The 13,855-nt window shown below is 60.1% G+C and overlaps 3 protein-coding genes across 11 annotated transcripts in view; 2 read left to right on the plus strand and 1 right to left on the minus strand.

The window, feature by feature from the left end:
* Positions 1 to 8,589, plus strand: part of ZNF385C (zinc finger protein 385C) — a 44,474-nt gene extending 35,885 nt beyond the window's left edge. For 4 of the 5 annotated variants that reach the window (XM_051824997.2, XM_070060694.1, XM_051824998.2 and 1 more), the window contains exons 3-9: positions 270 to 418; positions 2,315 to 2,425; positions 3,670 to 3,838; positions 5,387 to 5,680; positions 6,192 to 6,388; positions 6,661 to 6,771; positions 7,191 to 8,589. In XM_051824997.2, the coding sequence (XP_051680957.1) occupies positions 270 to 418; positions 2,315 to 2,425; positions 3,670 to 3,838; positions 5,387 to 5,680; positions 6,192 to 6,388; positions 6,661 to 6,771; positions 7,191 to 7,436 (1,277 nt within the window). In that variant the 3' untranslated portion in view covers positions 7,437 to 8,589. The remainder of the gene's footprint in view (positions 1 to 269; positions 419 to 2,314; positions 2,426 to 3,669; positions 3,839 to 5,386; positions 5,681 to 6,191; positions 6,389 to 6,660; positions 6,772 to 7,190) is intronic. The other variant, XM_070060695.1, reaches the window with a different exon arrangement.
* Positions 8,590 to 8,776: 187 nt separating this feature from the next.
* On the minus strand, positions 8,777 to 13,301 carry NKIRAS2 (NFKB inhibitor interacting Ras like 2). Of its 5 annotated transcripts, none has more exons than XM_008271487.4 (4): positions 13,167 to 13,301; positions 11,181 to 11,306; positions 10,688 to 10,929; positions 8,777 to 10,278 (listed from the first exon to the last, which is right to left on the minus strand). In XM_008271487.4, exons 2-4 carry the CDS (start codon positions 11,272 to 11,274, stop codon positions 10,039 to 10,041), a joined length of 576 nt encoding a protein of 191 aa, XP_008269709.1. In that variant the 5' UTR covers positions 11,275 to 11,306; positions 13,167 to 13,301; the 3' UTR covers positions 8,777 to 10,038. The 5 variants fall into 5 exon arrangements, with proteins under 5 accessions (XP_008269709.1, XP_008269710.1, XP_069916798.1 ...); XM_008271488.4 differs by having other exon boundaries at positions 11,181 to 11,289; positions 13,167 to 13,278; XM_070060697.1 differs by having other exon boundaries at positions 12,993 to 13,174.
* A 151-nt stretch (positions 13,302 to 13,452) lies between these two features.
* DNAJC7 (DnaJ heat shock protein family (Hsp40) member C7) overlaps positions 13,453 to 13,855 on the plus strand; it is a 34,407-nt gene continuing 34,004 nt past the window's right edge. Inside the window, exon 1 of the mRNA XM_070060696.1 lies at positions 13,453 to 13,802. The gene's annotated coding sequence lies outside the window, so the exon portion shown is untranslated. The remainder of the gene's footprint in view (positions 13,803 to 13,855) is intronic.

The following is a 13,855-nucleotide window of genomic DNA, read 5'->3' on the forward strand; positions in this document are numbered from 1 at the left end:
CAACCTGACTCCTGCCCCTCCTGCCCTGGACTCTCCCAGGGGGTTTCATTTGGCCACTGTGTAGCCTTTGCTTCTCCAACTCTGGGGAAGCAGAGCCCAGCAGTGGGGGCTGCCGTCGCCCTGGGCTCAGCTGCCGTGACTGTAAAGAGAGAGACGAGTTTCTGCTCTGGTTCTGCACCCAGGCAGCCCGTCTGGCTCTCGTGCTGGCTGTAGAGGTAGGAGAGAGCCCTGTGGCTCCCCAGTTCAGACCTGCCTTCTTCCTTCTGCAGCAGGCCCGGCCTCCAGCGCCCCCAGCCCCCTTCTGGGCTCCCTGCCCCTGCCCACGCGGCCTCTGCAGCCCCCGCTGGACCTCAAGCACTTGCTCGCCTTCCACTTCAATGGCGCCGCCCCGCTCAGTCTCTTCCCCAACTTCAGCACGGTACGGGCTGCGCTGGCGGTGGGGCGGGTGGGGACGGTGGGCTCAGAGTGGCCAGCTCGGCAGCTGCATCCAGCCATCATCCCCCGCGGTGACTGGGGGCTTCCCAAATGAGGACCCGTGGGCCTGGCTCTCTCCTAGACTGGGGAACAGGATGGAGTCACTCCCTCTCCACCCCCACCTTCATCACTGCTGGGCCTCCAGGGTTTGCCGAGTACAGACGTCACTTGAGTGTGTGTACAGGGACTTCTGGGTCAGTCATGTGTGCCTTTCTGTTGTACTTCATGTAGCTCCTTGGTGTCATGTGTGGATGTGTGTGTGTGTGTGTGCGCATGCGTGTGCATGTGCGTGAGTGCCTGGCGGATCATTGTGTCGTTAATGGGAGTGCCTTCATATGTGCAGGGTTCTTTTTTTTTTTTAATTGAAAGGCAGAGTTAGAGGCAGACAGATCTTCCATCTGCTGGCTCACTCTCCAATGGCCACAACAGCCGGAGCTGGGCTGATCAGGAGCCAGGAGTTTCTTCTGGGTCTCCCATGCAGGCGCAGGGCCCAAGCACTTGGACCATCTTCCACTGCTTCCCAGGTCATCGGCAGGGAGCTGGATCGGAAGTGGAGCAGCCGGGTCTCAAGCCGGCACCCATCTAGGATACCAGTGCTGCAGGCAGCGGCTTTACCTGCTGTTCCACAGTGCTGCCCTCCCCCAGGGGTTCTTCTGTCTGTGGCTTCTGTAGCTGTGTTTGGTGTGTGCTTGTGTGGTTTGAGTGACTGAGTTCATCTATGGTCACGTGTCTCCTGGTGGTCTGTAACTTTGTGACGGCTGTTAGCTCCTGTGCCATGTGTCCATCCGTTTCACGTGTGGGTGACAAGTGTTGCAACTTGGAATTTTCCTCCGCCAAGTGAAGTATAAGGAAACCCCCCTCCACAGACAAGCCCCTCCCATCTGGATAAGACAGCAACCAATTCTCTCTGGGGCAGGAACCCCTTCCAGCACCCGCTCCGGGAGGCGCACAGAGGCCCTAGGGAGTCTGGGACATGTGGGGAGGGTCCTCTGCCCGTCCTTGTTCTGGGGCAAGGTCTCTCGAGGGCCGCTGAGACCGCTGCCATCCTAGTTGCTGGGCTGTGCCCCCCTGCGCTGCTGTCCCCTAAAAGTCTGGAGCCCCGAGTCCTGGGAGGTCAGCGCCTGTTTCTGTTCTCAGGGAAGTTCTGCACCCAGGCCCTTCTCTCTCCCCTGGGAAGGTCTGGGAAGTTCCTCTTGACAGGTTCAAATTCTTGCCCCTGAGAAAAGGGAACCTAAGGGCTTGGTCTGATCGAAGAAAAAAAATTACTTACAATGCTGGGAGAAAGAACCCCACTCAAGCGAATGTTCCAGAGAAACAGTGCTGCCACTTGGAGGACCCTCAGGCCACCCCTCGCTGCCCCTGGCCAGGGCTCTCGCTGCCAGGCTGCAGGCCCTGCACCAGTGGCACAGCTGACAGGACAGGCTTCTCCTCCCAGCCCCCAGCGCCGGGCACCAAGGCTGGGTTACAGGAGTGAAGGGTTCTTTGTCCCTCCCTGCCTCCTTCCCTTGCCCAACTCCCATCCTGATGGTTTGATGCTTGCAAAGGAGAAAAATAAAACAGAGACTAGAGGGGCAGCAAGAGATGCCCAGGTGTCCAGCAGGACAGGATTCTATTTCTCGAAAGCATGTGGGTTGCCCTGGCCATCCCCCTGCCAGCATCCAGTGCTGGCCAGGGAGAGGCTGTCTCGTCTCTGTGAGGAGCAGGTGCAGGGCGGGGAAGTTTCCCGGAGGGGCTGCCCCTCTGCCCTCCTCGGTACTCTGCACTTTTGGCCTTTTGTACTGCTGCCCGCCGCCACTTCTGAGTTGACTCAGAATTATCGTGTCCTCCACTCCCCTCGCAGATGGACCCGGTCCAGAAAGCTGTCATCAGCCACACGTTTGGGGTCCCCTCCCCTCTGAAGAAGAAGCTCTTCATTTCCTGTAACATCTGTCACCTGAGGTTCAACTCAGCGGTGAGAGGGAGGAGTGGACGCAGGTGTGGGAGGGCTGGCAGGGAGAGGGCTGGAGCCCGGGTCTTGGCAGGAGAGGCCTGGGGGACGTCCCTGGTTGCAGAACAGGTGCTCCTGGTGCTGTCATCGTCCCTACCTCTCCTCTCTCCGGATCCCTCACCCCCTTACAGCCCACTGGGATTTCATCTCACTCTTCTCTGCATCTCTATGTTCTGGGTCCTTCTGCAAGAGAGCAGACTGCCCTTCCCCTCCCTAGGCCCCGGGGTGACCCCTGTTTCTTTGAGCCCCTGAGAAGTCACAGAATGTGCTTATGGCTCTCATCCCAGGCGTCCTCTTGAGACATCCAGGTGACAGGTAAAGGCACTGGTATCGCCCCCACTTTCCAGATGAGCCACGAGACTCAGAGAGGTTAGGTGATTTGCCTGGTAAGTTGCCAGGCTGGGATTTGAACCCAGGTCTGTCTGATCCCAAGGCCTGCAGACTTTGAACCACAGCCCACCCCAACCCAGGTAGAGGAGGCACTTTATCCGGGCAACTCTGGGCTTCGAACTAGATACCGCCACGGCTGCTGTGGTTGAAGGGACCATGGAGGCCTGGGGCAGGGGGGCTGGGGAGCGACAGGTAGAGACCCTTGGTTGACAGAGGACAGCGACAGGAGTCCTGCAGGAGATGGACAGGGAGACCTCACCTGAGGGAGTGGCCACGTCCTTGGCAGGCTGGACACAGGGCCTGGCAGACAGCAAAGGTTCACTTATTGAAAAACATCAACAGAGGGATGAATGTGTTAGTGTGTATACCCCAGAGTATCAGGCCTTCTCTGCTGTCGTGTGTGCATTTATCCATTCGATAACGAGCATCCATTGAGTACCTGCTGCACAAGCAAAACCCCTATAATTCACATTCCCGTTGAATTCTGACAATGCTGAGAGGTCAGGATGATCATCACAAAGCTTCTGAATGAGGAAACCCTGGCTCAGGTGGACTGACTTGCCCCAAAATGCACAGCGAGTGGCTGAGCCAGACTTCAAAAGCAGAGGCTGGTTGCGTGGGAGTCCATGTGTGAGCCAACCTTCTGGGAACTTCAGCGCCACACATTTGCAGTGACGATGGTGGCAATGAAACGAATTTGCCCCTTGTGTGGTCCGAGCCCTGCCTCCCTTGGACCCTGCCCCTGCTCGGTTCCCATTCAAGGACAGAGCAGGTGGACTCAGCCAATGCTTGGTGACCCCATGCTTTCCGCTCCCCAGAACCAGGCAGAGGCTCATTATAAAGGCCACAAACATGCCAGGAAGCTCAAGGCCGTGGAAGCTGCCAAGAACAAGCAGAGGCCACCAACCCCGGCCCAGGATGGGGCGGCTGCGGCGTCCCCAACCCCAACTCCGGCCAGTGGAGCCCCCAGAGAGCCACAGAGCAAAGGTCAGTCCTGAACGCTTGTTCCCCGCCCCCTGCCAAGTCTGGTTCCCAACCAGGAGTTGAGAACCTTCTGCGGGTTTTCTGGGCTCGTGCAGTCAGCATCTTGCCCGTGTACTGCTCAGCGGGCTGCCCCAGTCCTAACACACTCGGATCGGGAACTGTGTCACCGGTACCATGAAGCTGGTCCTGGGGTCACCTCCCAGTCGTTTCCTTGCTGTGTTCACTTCCGCATGTTGGAAAACAACACACGTGTTTCCACGCCGTTCTGGAGCTGGAAAGCCCAGAGTCGAGGTGTGGGCGGGGCTGGTTCCTCCTCACGGGCTCAAAGTGCACCTCTGGCAGCCGTGCTGCTCTGGGCGGGGCCCAGCGTCCTCAGCATTCCTTGGCTTACACACAAGGCCTCCAATCCCGGCCCCAGTCCCCTGCGCGTCTGTGCCTCCGTGTGACCTTCTCATCAGCACGCCAGTCACTGGATCAGTCCTGCCCTAATCCAGCATGCCCTCATTGGCACTCATATTTCCAAAGAAAGTCATGTTCTGCAGTCCCAGGTAGACTTGGAGAGAAACTGGTCAACCGGCCGTACCCCCATCCCCAGGTTAACTGTGACCTGGGTTTTTCTCACCACCAGTGCATTCCACTTGGTTTTGTTGAATCCTAGTGTTTGTTGGTTTCTGTGTCTGGCTTTTGTTCATCTCATGAATGTTCACCAGCATTCATAACACCTGTAAGGTTCATTCACACTGGGTGTATTGTAGTCGCTGGTCCTTTTTTGTTGCTGTGCAGTATTCCATTTGTGATCACAGCGCTATTCCTTTTTTTTTTTTTTTTTTTTTGACAGGCAGAGTGGACAGTGAGAGAGACAGAGAGAGACAGAGAGAGACAGAGAGAGAAAGGTCTTCCTTTGCCATTGGTTCACCCTCCAATGGCCGCCGCGGCCGGCGCACTGTGGCCGGCGCACCGCGCTGATCCGATGGCAGGAGCCAGGAGCCAGGTGCTTTTCCTGGTCTCCCATGGAGTGCAGGGCCCAAGCACCTGGGCCATCCTCCACTGCACTCCCTGGCCACAGCAGAGAGCTGACCTGGAAGAGGGGCAACCGGGACAGAATCTGGCGCCCCGACCGGGACTAGAACCTGGTGTGGCGGCGCCGCTAGGCGGAGGATTAGCCTAGTGAGCCGCGGCGCCGGCCTCCTTTTAAATCTAAATCTCTTATTGATGGATCTTTGGAGTTTTAATTTTATGCTGTTATGAATAGTGGTCTCTGAACATTCTAGAATATCTTTTAGGTGATTGCTGCTTGGCAATTTTAGCAAATAATTAGGCAGTCAGGGATGTGGGGGCTGAGACTACTCTGTTCAAGTTTATGGTTTTAGACAGGGAAACTGAGGCCCAGGAGGCCTGAGTCTGCCTAGGGAGGGGGGAACGCGGCCTTGGTCATGCCTGCACCAGGGACCCTTTGGCCCTACGCCGTCCCCTCCGTTGGCAGTGCTTAGTATCCTGGGTTCCAGAATCATCTTGGGCCTCCCCCCTCACCGATGCCTCCCATCTCCGCAGCAGCTCCTGCAACCCCTCCTCTTGGCCCTCCACTCCAGCTACCGTCGACCCCGGACCCCACATCAGGAGAGCCAGCCCACTCAGACCTCTTGGATGCCGCCTCCTCTTCCTCTTCTTCCTCCTGCCCACCCTGTTCCCCAGAACCTGGGAGAGAGGCGCTAGGCCCCGAGCCGACAGCGGCGGCCGTGGGAAGCGGCGTGAGTGGGGACGGCAGGGGTGAGAAGGAGCGTCTCTACTGCCCCACGTGTAAGGTCACGGTGAATTCAGCCTCCCAGCTTCAGGCTCACAACACAGGTCAGTGCCCCCTCCCTCGGAGCTGGAGTCTGGGGCAGGAGAGGGGCAGGGAGACGGAGCTGCTACAGCTGTGGGCAGGCTTGAGCTCCCGGCCACTTTGCTGGGGGCTGGTGGCAGAGGCGATGTGCTTAGCTGTTCCCGCGCAGGCGCTCTGGGTCCTCCCACTAATCCCCGGCAGGGTAGGGGACAACTGGGCGGAGGAGTCTGAGGCAGCAAGGACTGGGTGTCCCCTGATCTCTGCGCGGTCACTCTGCCTCCCCCGTCTCTCCCGGGTCAGAACCAGAAGGAGTGGACCAGATTAGAGCAGGAGGGAAGGCGCCCAGTGCCCAGCAAGGCCTTGCTTGGGGGAGACTTGGGGGGGGGGAGTCTCGCGTGGCTGGAGGGCAGCGTGTGTGCAGGGAAACCTCGGGGCTTAAAAGGGACAAACAGCCCTAGTTGCCGGTGCTGGGGGATCTCCCCAGCCCTTGAAGCCCCTCTTGGGAGCTTATGAGGTCTTTTCCCTTCCCTCCAGGAGCCAAGCACCGGTGGATGGTGGAAGGTCAGCGTGGGGCTCCCCGAAGGGGCCGGGGCCGCCCGGTACCCCGGGGAGGGCCCGGACACAAGGCCAAGAGAGTGACAGGGGGCCGGAATGGCCGGCAGGGACCCACTCCCCCGTTTCACTGTGCTCTCTGCCAGCTCCAGGTCAATTCAGAGACCCAGCTCAAGCAGGTGGGAGAAGTAGGGCGGGGCCTGAGGATGCAGGGGGCAGGCAAGACAGGGTGAGGAGTGGGGTGGGTGGGGCAGACAGGGAGGAGCCGGCGGGAGAGCAGTGAGGCCGGCTGGACAGTCTCCTCCCTTCCCAGGGCCAACCCCGGGGGTGAGTACCCAGTAGGTGTGCATTAAATCTAAGAGCTGTGGGTAGAGGAAGGCTGATATAATCGAGGGTGATGGTTCTGGGGCCCTTGGGCCTCCTCATTTTGGCCCATCTGTCTGTCCATTAGCACATGAGCAGCAGGAGGCACAAAGACCGCCTGGCCGGGAAGCCCCCCAAGCCCTCCAGCCAGCCCAGCAAGCTGCAGAAGCACGCAGCTCTGGCTATGAGCATCCTCAAGGTATCTGTCTATCCGCAGCACAGCTGGGGCCTGGTTCCAGGGGACAGGGGCGGGGGCAGGAAGCCCACCCAACAGCCCGGCGGAGGGGAAGAGCTGGGTTCAGGTTTTTGTTTTGGGATCTGCCCAGAGGAATTTCCGGGGAGGTGGGCTGGGGTGGTAATCTTGGGTCGAAAGCAAGGGGTGGGCGTCTGGCTCCTAGAGACCATCTCTACCCCACCCCCACCTCCCCCACCCCGGAGGCAGGAAGACAGGTGCTGGAGAAAGCCCAGTGGAATGACTGGGGTGGGGAGGGAGGGGATTTAGGCTTGGAAGTCTAAAAGGCACGTTTTTCCTGCAGCAAGAACCCTAGTTTGGGGCCCAGCGAGGGGGGTGGGTTTTCCTGGGGTCTGGGACTCTGAACATTCCTCTTTTCTTTGTAGTCCAAACTGGCCTTGCAGAAGCAACTGACCAAGACGCTGGCGGCCCGCTTCCTGCCCAGCCCGCTGCCTGCCACGGCCATCTGCGCACTGCCCGGGCCGCTAGCCCTCCGCCCTGCCCCCAACGCCGCCACCGCCGCCGCTGCTGCCACCCTCTTCCCAGCCCCCATCCTGGGCCCAGCTCTTTTTCGCACCCCAGCGGGAACCGTCCGCCCTGCCACAGGACCCATAGTCTTTGCTCCCTATTAGCCTCCTGGGGAAGCCAGGGCTGATCCCCAGCAGCTCTCCCCATCCCCAGGCACCTGGGCGCCCTCCCTCACACAGGGGCTGCCTTTTTCCCTGTAGGGATTCCTGCCTGACCTAGCCAAGGACTGGGCAGGCTCTAGCGGCAGCTGCCCTCCACTGCCTGGACTGGGGATTCAACTGGTGCCCCCTTGGTCCAAGGACTGTCCCCAGCCTCCTTTCCCAGGCCTGTGGCCAGCCCTGGATTCCCCTGCACTTTCCAGCCTGCTAACCCCAAAGATCTATGCAAAACTCCCAGTCCTAGCCAAGTGGTGCTGTTGTTCCCCGTAACTGAAGCCCATGCCATGGCCAGCCTCTAGGCACCCAGCCTCTAGGCGCCAGCGTCTCTTAAGCCCGTCTGTGCCCGGGCCTCGCTGGATTCTCTGCAGAATCACTGGACACAAGGGATGGGGCCTCCAGCTGGAGTGGATTCAAAGCTGTCAGGAGGAGGGTGTGGCAGAGGGCGGAGGAGAAAGGGGGATCTTGCAATGCACTTGTGGGAGGATAGCGCCGAGAGGGCTGAGGAACTGGGCTGAAAGCTTTGGGGACCTCATCTGCTCCAGTGGAGTGGGGTGGGGTTAGGAAACAGGTAGGTGAGGGAGATGTTCTGGCTGGGCCCAGGTTTTTTTTTTTTTTTTTTTTTTTTTTTTTTTTTTTAAGATTTATTTATTTGAAAGGCACAGAGTTTGGGAGCTAAAGAGAGAAAGAGACAGAGACTTTCCAACCACTGGTTCACTCCCCAAATGGCCACAAAGGCCAGGGCTGCGCCAGGAGCCCAGCACTTCACCTGGGTCTCTCACATAGATGGCAGAGGCCACCTTCTGTTGCTTTTCCAGGGGCATTAACAGGGAGCTGGATCAGAAGTGGAGCAGCAGACTTGAACCGTTGCCCATGTAGGCGGCGGGTCAAGCCTCACTTAACCCACTGTACCTCAACGACAGCCCCCTGGGCCGTTTTAATGGAGAAGCTCCCCCCTCTGCAGTCTTTCAAGTCCTCTCCAGTCCCTCAGGCTAAGGACCCTGCTAACACCAGACCCCCAGGGTCCCCAGAGCAAGCGTGTGCCCCTACAGCTCGCACTCCAAACATCCCCAGCACTCGACCCGGCTTCCCTGCTCCCAGCCAGCCCCGTCACGTGGTGTTGGGGTTCAGCCTGACGCATGCTCCCAAGAGCACTCCTAGGCCGTCAAAGTCGGTGTCATAAGCTCCAGGCCCGAACCCTGCCCTCTGCAGCCCACAGTGTCCGCCCGCGTCTTTTGTGCAAGGACATTTCCAATGGGGGAACGAGAAAGGGGGGAGGGGAGGAACCCTTTTTGATAACAGCAGTGTGGTTTTATTGTGTCCAGTGCATCAATAAACGAACTGTAAGCCCAGCCCATGGACGCCCCGCCCCTCCTCGCCCTGCGCGGGCACCTGTTCCTGCTCACCTCCTCTGGCCTGGAGGCTGCTGGGCTGCAGCGCTCCCAGGTGGGCAGGTGTGCACAGTAGGAGAACGGAGCTGGGGGGTCACGGCCCACTTGGTGGCGTGTGTGACACTGTCCGAGCCCGGCCACTCCAGAGAAGCAGCTGCTGGCTGGCCCTGTCCTGTTCAGGGGTGTGAGGTAAGGCAGGCAAGAGGAGCACCTTCTCCCGCCTTCAGCACGGCCGCAGGCATATAAATACAGGTAACTTAAATAGAAGTTCCACTCTTGGCTGAAAACCACCCCAGGGAGGGGCCAAGGCCAGCCCCTCTGGCAGCAGAGTACACTCCTGCCCCCTGGTGGCCGGAGGGAGTGATGGGCCCCAGCCTCCAGGGCTGGCAGGCTTAGCACCTTCAGGAGGAAGCAAGGGGAGCGGTCCCAGGAGGCCAGAGGCCTCGGCTTTAGAAGAGGAGTGAGGAGACCGGCAACTCCCGTCACCTTCCGCTGGGACAGCAGGCCCAGAGAGGGGACGGGCCTTGCTGGGCCACAGGGCAGCTTGTGACTCAGCCCAGCGGTCACTCCACTCCACCCCAACCAATGAGGCCCATCTGCTGCCTGAGCAGGAAGGGGAAGTGAAACACTGGGGTGGGGAGTTCAGACAGAAAATTGCCCTTGGCTTCTTCCAGGCAAAGAAAGGCCAGGGAAAAGGTCAGGGTGAGGGATGTGGAGACACCCCTAACTCCAGCACACACATGCGTGTGCGTGCGCGCGCACACACACGCACACGCGGCACCGGGCCACCCTCTAAGTGCGTGGATCACAGGCAGGAAGCTCGGCAGTGCAGTAGGAACCAGACCCTGCACGGGGCCCTTCTTCATGGCAGCTTTGCTTCCTGTCCAGCGCAGATGGGAGGACACTGACCCACAACTGCCCCCAGGACGGAAGAGCCCACATGGTGACAGCCGGGAGGGGAAGTGCCGAGGGGGAGGGGCACTAACCGAGACTCGTGCATCTCCCGGAGCCTCTCCTGCAGCCAGGAGGCAGTGACGCCGCTGCCTGGCCGAGGGCAGAGCGCCCCCTGCTGACCGGCAAGGCCGGCTTGCTGCCCACCCCACCACCGCTGCGAGTCCCAGGAGCTGGATGGGGTCGGGAGGGGGTGGGGGGGCAGCTCTTCAGCCGTCCAAGGAGCCGCTGCCCTTGTTCTTGCGGCTGAGGGGGAAGGCAGACTTGCTCTGGGGCTGGGTCATCTTGCTGGCCAGGTAGACGAAGGGCTCGAGGAGGGAGCGGCGGTCGGCCACCGACACCTCCCATAGCTTCACCTTCTCCGACTTGGCCCAGTGCTGAGCCACGTCTGGGTCCACGCGCCGCTGCTCCTGGAGGTCACACTTGTTGCCCAGGACCACGATGGTGACCTGGGGGAGACAGACAGGGCAGAGGCCCGTGAGTACACCGTGGGCCTCGGGGACAGGTGTGGGGACTGTTGTCTGTGGCTGAACAACAGGCGAGGAAGCACCCTGGAGGCCTGCAGCGTGGAGGGGGATTTGAGAGCACAGAAGGGCCTTCGCGGCTAAGAGCCCGGAACCTTCTAGCACAGCCTGGCGGTAGCTTCACACCCCCAGGGTCAGAGGTCCCTTCACTGAGAAGGGACCTCTGGGTTGAGCCGCGGCGACATCTGGCTGTCATTGGAGGTAATGACACCTTGCAGAGGCCTCTAGCCCTGCTGCAGCTCACACACCTCCTGGCAACTAAGCGAAGGAAGAATGGAGCCAAGCCAGGCCTGCCGAGCCAGCCCAGCCCGCACCGGGAACCCGGCCCACACACCTCCTTCTTGTCCTTGGACTTGTCGATCTCCTTCTTGAGCAGCTCCACCCGCTGGAAGGACTCGCGGCTGTCTGTGCTGTAGACCAGGACGTAGCCATCCGTGCAGGAGAAGCAGTGCCGGGGCAGCTCGGCCCCGTCTCGGAGGCCCCGCGTGTCGTAGAAGCGCACCTGCTCCCGCACGCCCCGGTCCGTCTCAATGGAACCCACGTAGATGTCTTCCTGCGTCTCGATCATCTCAGAGCCTGGGACAGAATGAGAGATCGTGCTGGAGGTGGGAGGGGGGCGGGTCGCGGCCAGGGAACGGAGCGCCTGGCAGGGCTGGGTGGTCTCGGGGAATGGGCAGTCATGCCCAGCCTCCCTAGCTGTTCTGTTGTTGGACTGGGGGTTTCACTGTGCAAGGTATAAAAACCGCTCTGAGCCTTCGTGTGCTCTGCTCCCTGCTCCTTATTCTCCGGCGTCTTCCACCACACCCGTGTCTGCTAACGCCACTCACCCACCACATGGTTCCCGTACAGCAGCTGCTCCAGGATGGAGGTCTTGCCCACAGACGCCTGGCCGCACACGACCACCTTGCAGCTCTTCCCCATGCTCGGCCTTCAGCCCTGCGGTTTGCAGAACCCTGGGTGAGGTGAGGGAAGGGAAGTTCAGAACCCAGGGCAGACCTCCCATGTCTGGGAGTCGGAGCTGCAATGAGTGGCCTCAGGGGCTTGGCACCACCCCACCGCAGCCAGGGCCCGGCGCGCTGATGCACCTGCGTGCACTACTAGCCAGTAAGCGGCATGGATGCCTCTGTTATTCTCGGTGCATAACCGGCACCGGGCCAGAGCAGGTGCTCGGCAGCCATGGCCACAAGGGGAGAAGAGAGTCACCGGTCAGGGGAAGCACAGGCAGGGGAGAGGACGGGCCCTGAAGGAGCTCCGCCAGCTTCCTGTCTGCCAGAGACCTGGGAGGAACAGGCTGCAGCACCTGCTCCTTGGGCAGTGAGCAAACACGGAAGCTGACTGGCCTTCCTGTATGACGCACGTGGACAACGCTCAATCCCCTCTAACCTCCAGGGAAGCTCATGGCCAGGATGAGGCACATCAGACAAGACACGGAGCCGGGAAGCACAGGCATTTAGCAGTCATTAAGACACCACTTGGGGGTGTCTTGTGCTACAGCGGGATAGGCCACTGGCTGCAAAGCCAGCATCCCACATGAGCCCCAGTTCAAATCCCAGCTGCTCCACTGCACCCAAAGACAAGTGCTTGGGCCCCTGCCGCCCACGTGGGAGACCTGGATGGAGTCTCAGGCTCCTGGCTTCATCCTGGCCCAGCTCCAGCCATTACAGCCATCTGGGGAGTGAACCACTGGGTGGGAGAGCTCTTTCAAGTAAATAAAATTTTTTTTAAAAATTTATTTTATTTACTTGAAAGAGTTATAAAGAGAGGTAGAGCCAGAGAGAGAGGTCTTCCATCCTCTGGTTCACTACCAAATGGCCACAACAGCCAGGGCTGAGCTGATCCAAAGCCAGAAGCCAGGAGCTTCTTCTGGGTCTCTCACACAGGTGCAGGGGCCCAAGGACTTGGGCCATCCTCCACTGCTTTCCCAGGCCACAGCAGAGAGCTGGATTGGAGCAGGAGCAGCGGGGACTTGAACCCACGCCCATATGGAATGCCCACACTGCAGAACAGGGCTCTAACCCACTGTGCCAGTACTGGCCCCCTCAAATAAATAAAAATCTTAAAAAAAAAATTCAGTAAAAAGAAGCCATCACTTGGGACACCCGCAACTCCTATCTGAGTGCCTGGTTGGAGTCCTGCTTCCACTCCAAATTCTAGCTTCCTGCTAACGCACACGGTGGAAGGCAGGTGATGGCTGAGGTACTCGCGTCCCTGCCACCCACATGGGAGACCTGGATGGAGTCCCAGGCTCCTGTGGGCATTTGGGGAACCAATTAGTGGAGGGGAGATTTCTGTTGAGTCTCCCTACCTTTCAAATAAATAACACATAGTTTTAAAAACAGACATAAGACTGAAGCAATCTACGGAGAAAAGGCTTCGGGAAGGAGATTCACTGTGCTGCCCTTGACTGACCCACCATTCACTGTGCTGCCCTGGACTGACCGACCCAAAGGGAAGGCCCAGACCTAGAGGCCCCGGGAGGACAAGAGCTCTCGGCTCCAAAATGCCCCACCCCCCGACCTCGGAGAGCAAAGATCACTCCCAGACAGGGTCTCAAACAGGATTCTCTGTAGGAGAAGCTCCTGATAAAGACCCCCTTCCCGGCAGATTTCCCTAGGACAGAGGCCAGCACAGGCAGACACCTGCCACCAAGAGCGCCGCGGGGCGGAGGCCAACCCCGGCGTCGGACGACCCCGCCTCCCAGCCCCGTCCCTCCCGGGCCCCCAGCCCCCGCGCGCAGATCCCCGGCCGGGTCCCCGAGAGCGCCCAGAGCCCAGCCGAGGGGCGGCAGCAGGGCCGCAGGCTGTCCCCTCTACCTCGGGGCAAGACGTCCGCTCCGTTGGGCCCCGCCCCCGCAGCTTCCGCCCGGCGAGGCGAGTTCCGGCGGCGGCGAACGGGCGGCGGCCCACAGCGCCCCCGACAGGCCGGCGGGAGGATGGCGGCCAGACAGAGCCTGGCCTGCCTCCGCGCCAGATTCCAAGGTCCTGGGGCTTGTTGGACGCGGGCCGCCGTGTGGCATCTCTGAGGCCCACACGTTCTCGCTCTAAAGGCTGCCACAGCACAGCCAGCGCTCCGACCACTCCTTCGCTCGTCAGGCGTCTCCTGAGCACCTGCGCTGGCCCACGTGCTGGACAGAGCAGACGCGTTTCGCTGTCCAGAGCTAGCCGTCTAAATAAACCAGCAGGCAGAGTGCGGCATGGTGGGTGCTGTCGCAGAGGTGCCACGGGGCACAGCCAAAGGCGTCGGCCGTGAGGACTTTGCGGAGGAGGTCCCGCCCGTGTGGATCCTTGAGGGACCTGGCGGGAGAGGGTGTTGTGGGGCCTCGGAGCCGCAGCCGGAGCCGTGCCATTTCCTTAAGTACAGGTGCTTCGACACTGATCGTGGGAAGAAGCCAAGTCACCGGACGCCTTAGCGGTTGGTGGAAGACTGAACTCAGCAGTGGGAAGCCTTTGGTAGGTTTTATGCCCCTGGACTGACATGGTCTGTTTTTTTCTGTTTCTAAGGA

The sequence above is a fragment of the Oryctolagus cuniculus genome, chromosome 17 (genome assembly GCF_964237555.1).
Source record: "Oryctolagus cuniculus chromosome 17, mOryCun1.1, whole genome shotgun sequence".
In the NCBI taxonomy this organism is placed as follows: domain Eukaryota; kingdom Metazoa; phylum Chordata; class Mammalia; order Lagomorpha; family Leporidae; genus Oryctolagus; species Oryctolagus cuniculus.

What these genes read in the sequence shown, in the direction of transcription:
- NKIRAS2 (XM_008271487.4), bottom strand. Translation starts at nt 11,274, where the DNA reads ATGGGGAAGAGCTGCAAGGTGGTCGTGTGCGGCCAGGCGTCTGTGGGC. An exon ending in GTACGGGAACCATGTGGTGG is followed by an intron (nt 10,930 to 11,180) that starts GTGAGTGGCGTT and finishes ATTCTGTCCCAG; the next exon opens with GCTCTGAGATGATCGAGACG. An exon ending in AGTCCAAGGACAAGAAGGAG is followed by an intron (nt 10,279 to 10,687) that starts GTGTGTGGGCCG and finishes TGTCTCCCCCAG; the next exon opens with GTCACCATCGTGGTCCTGGG.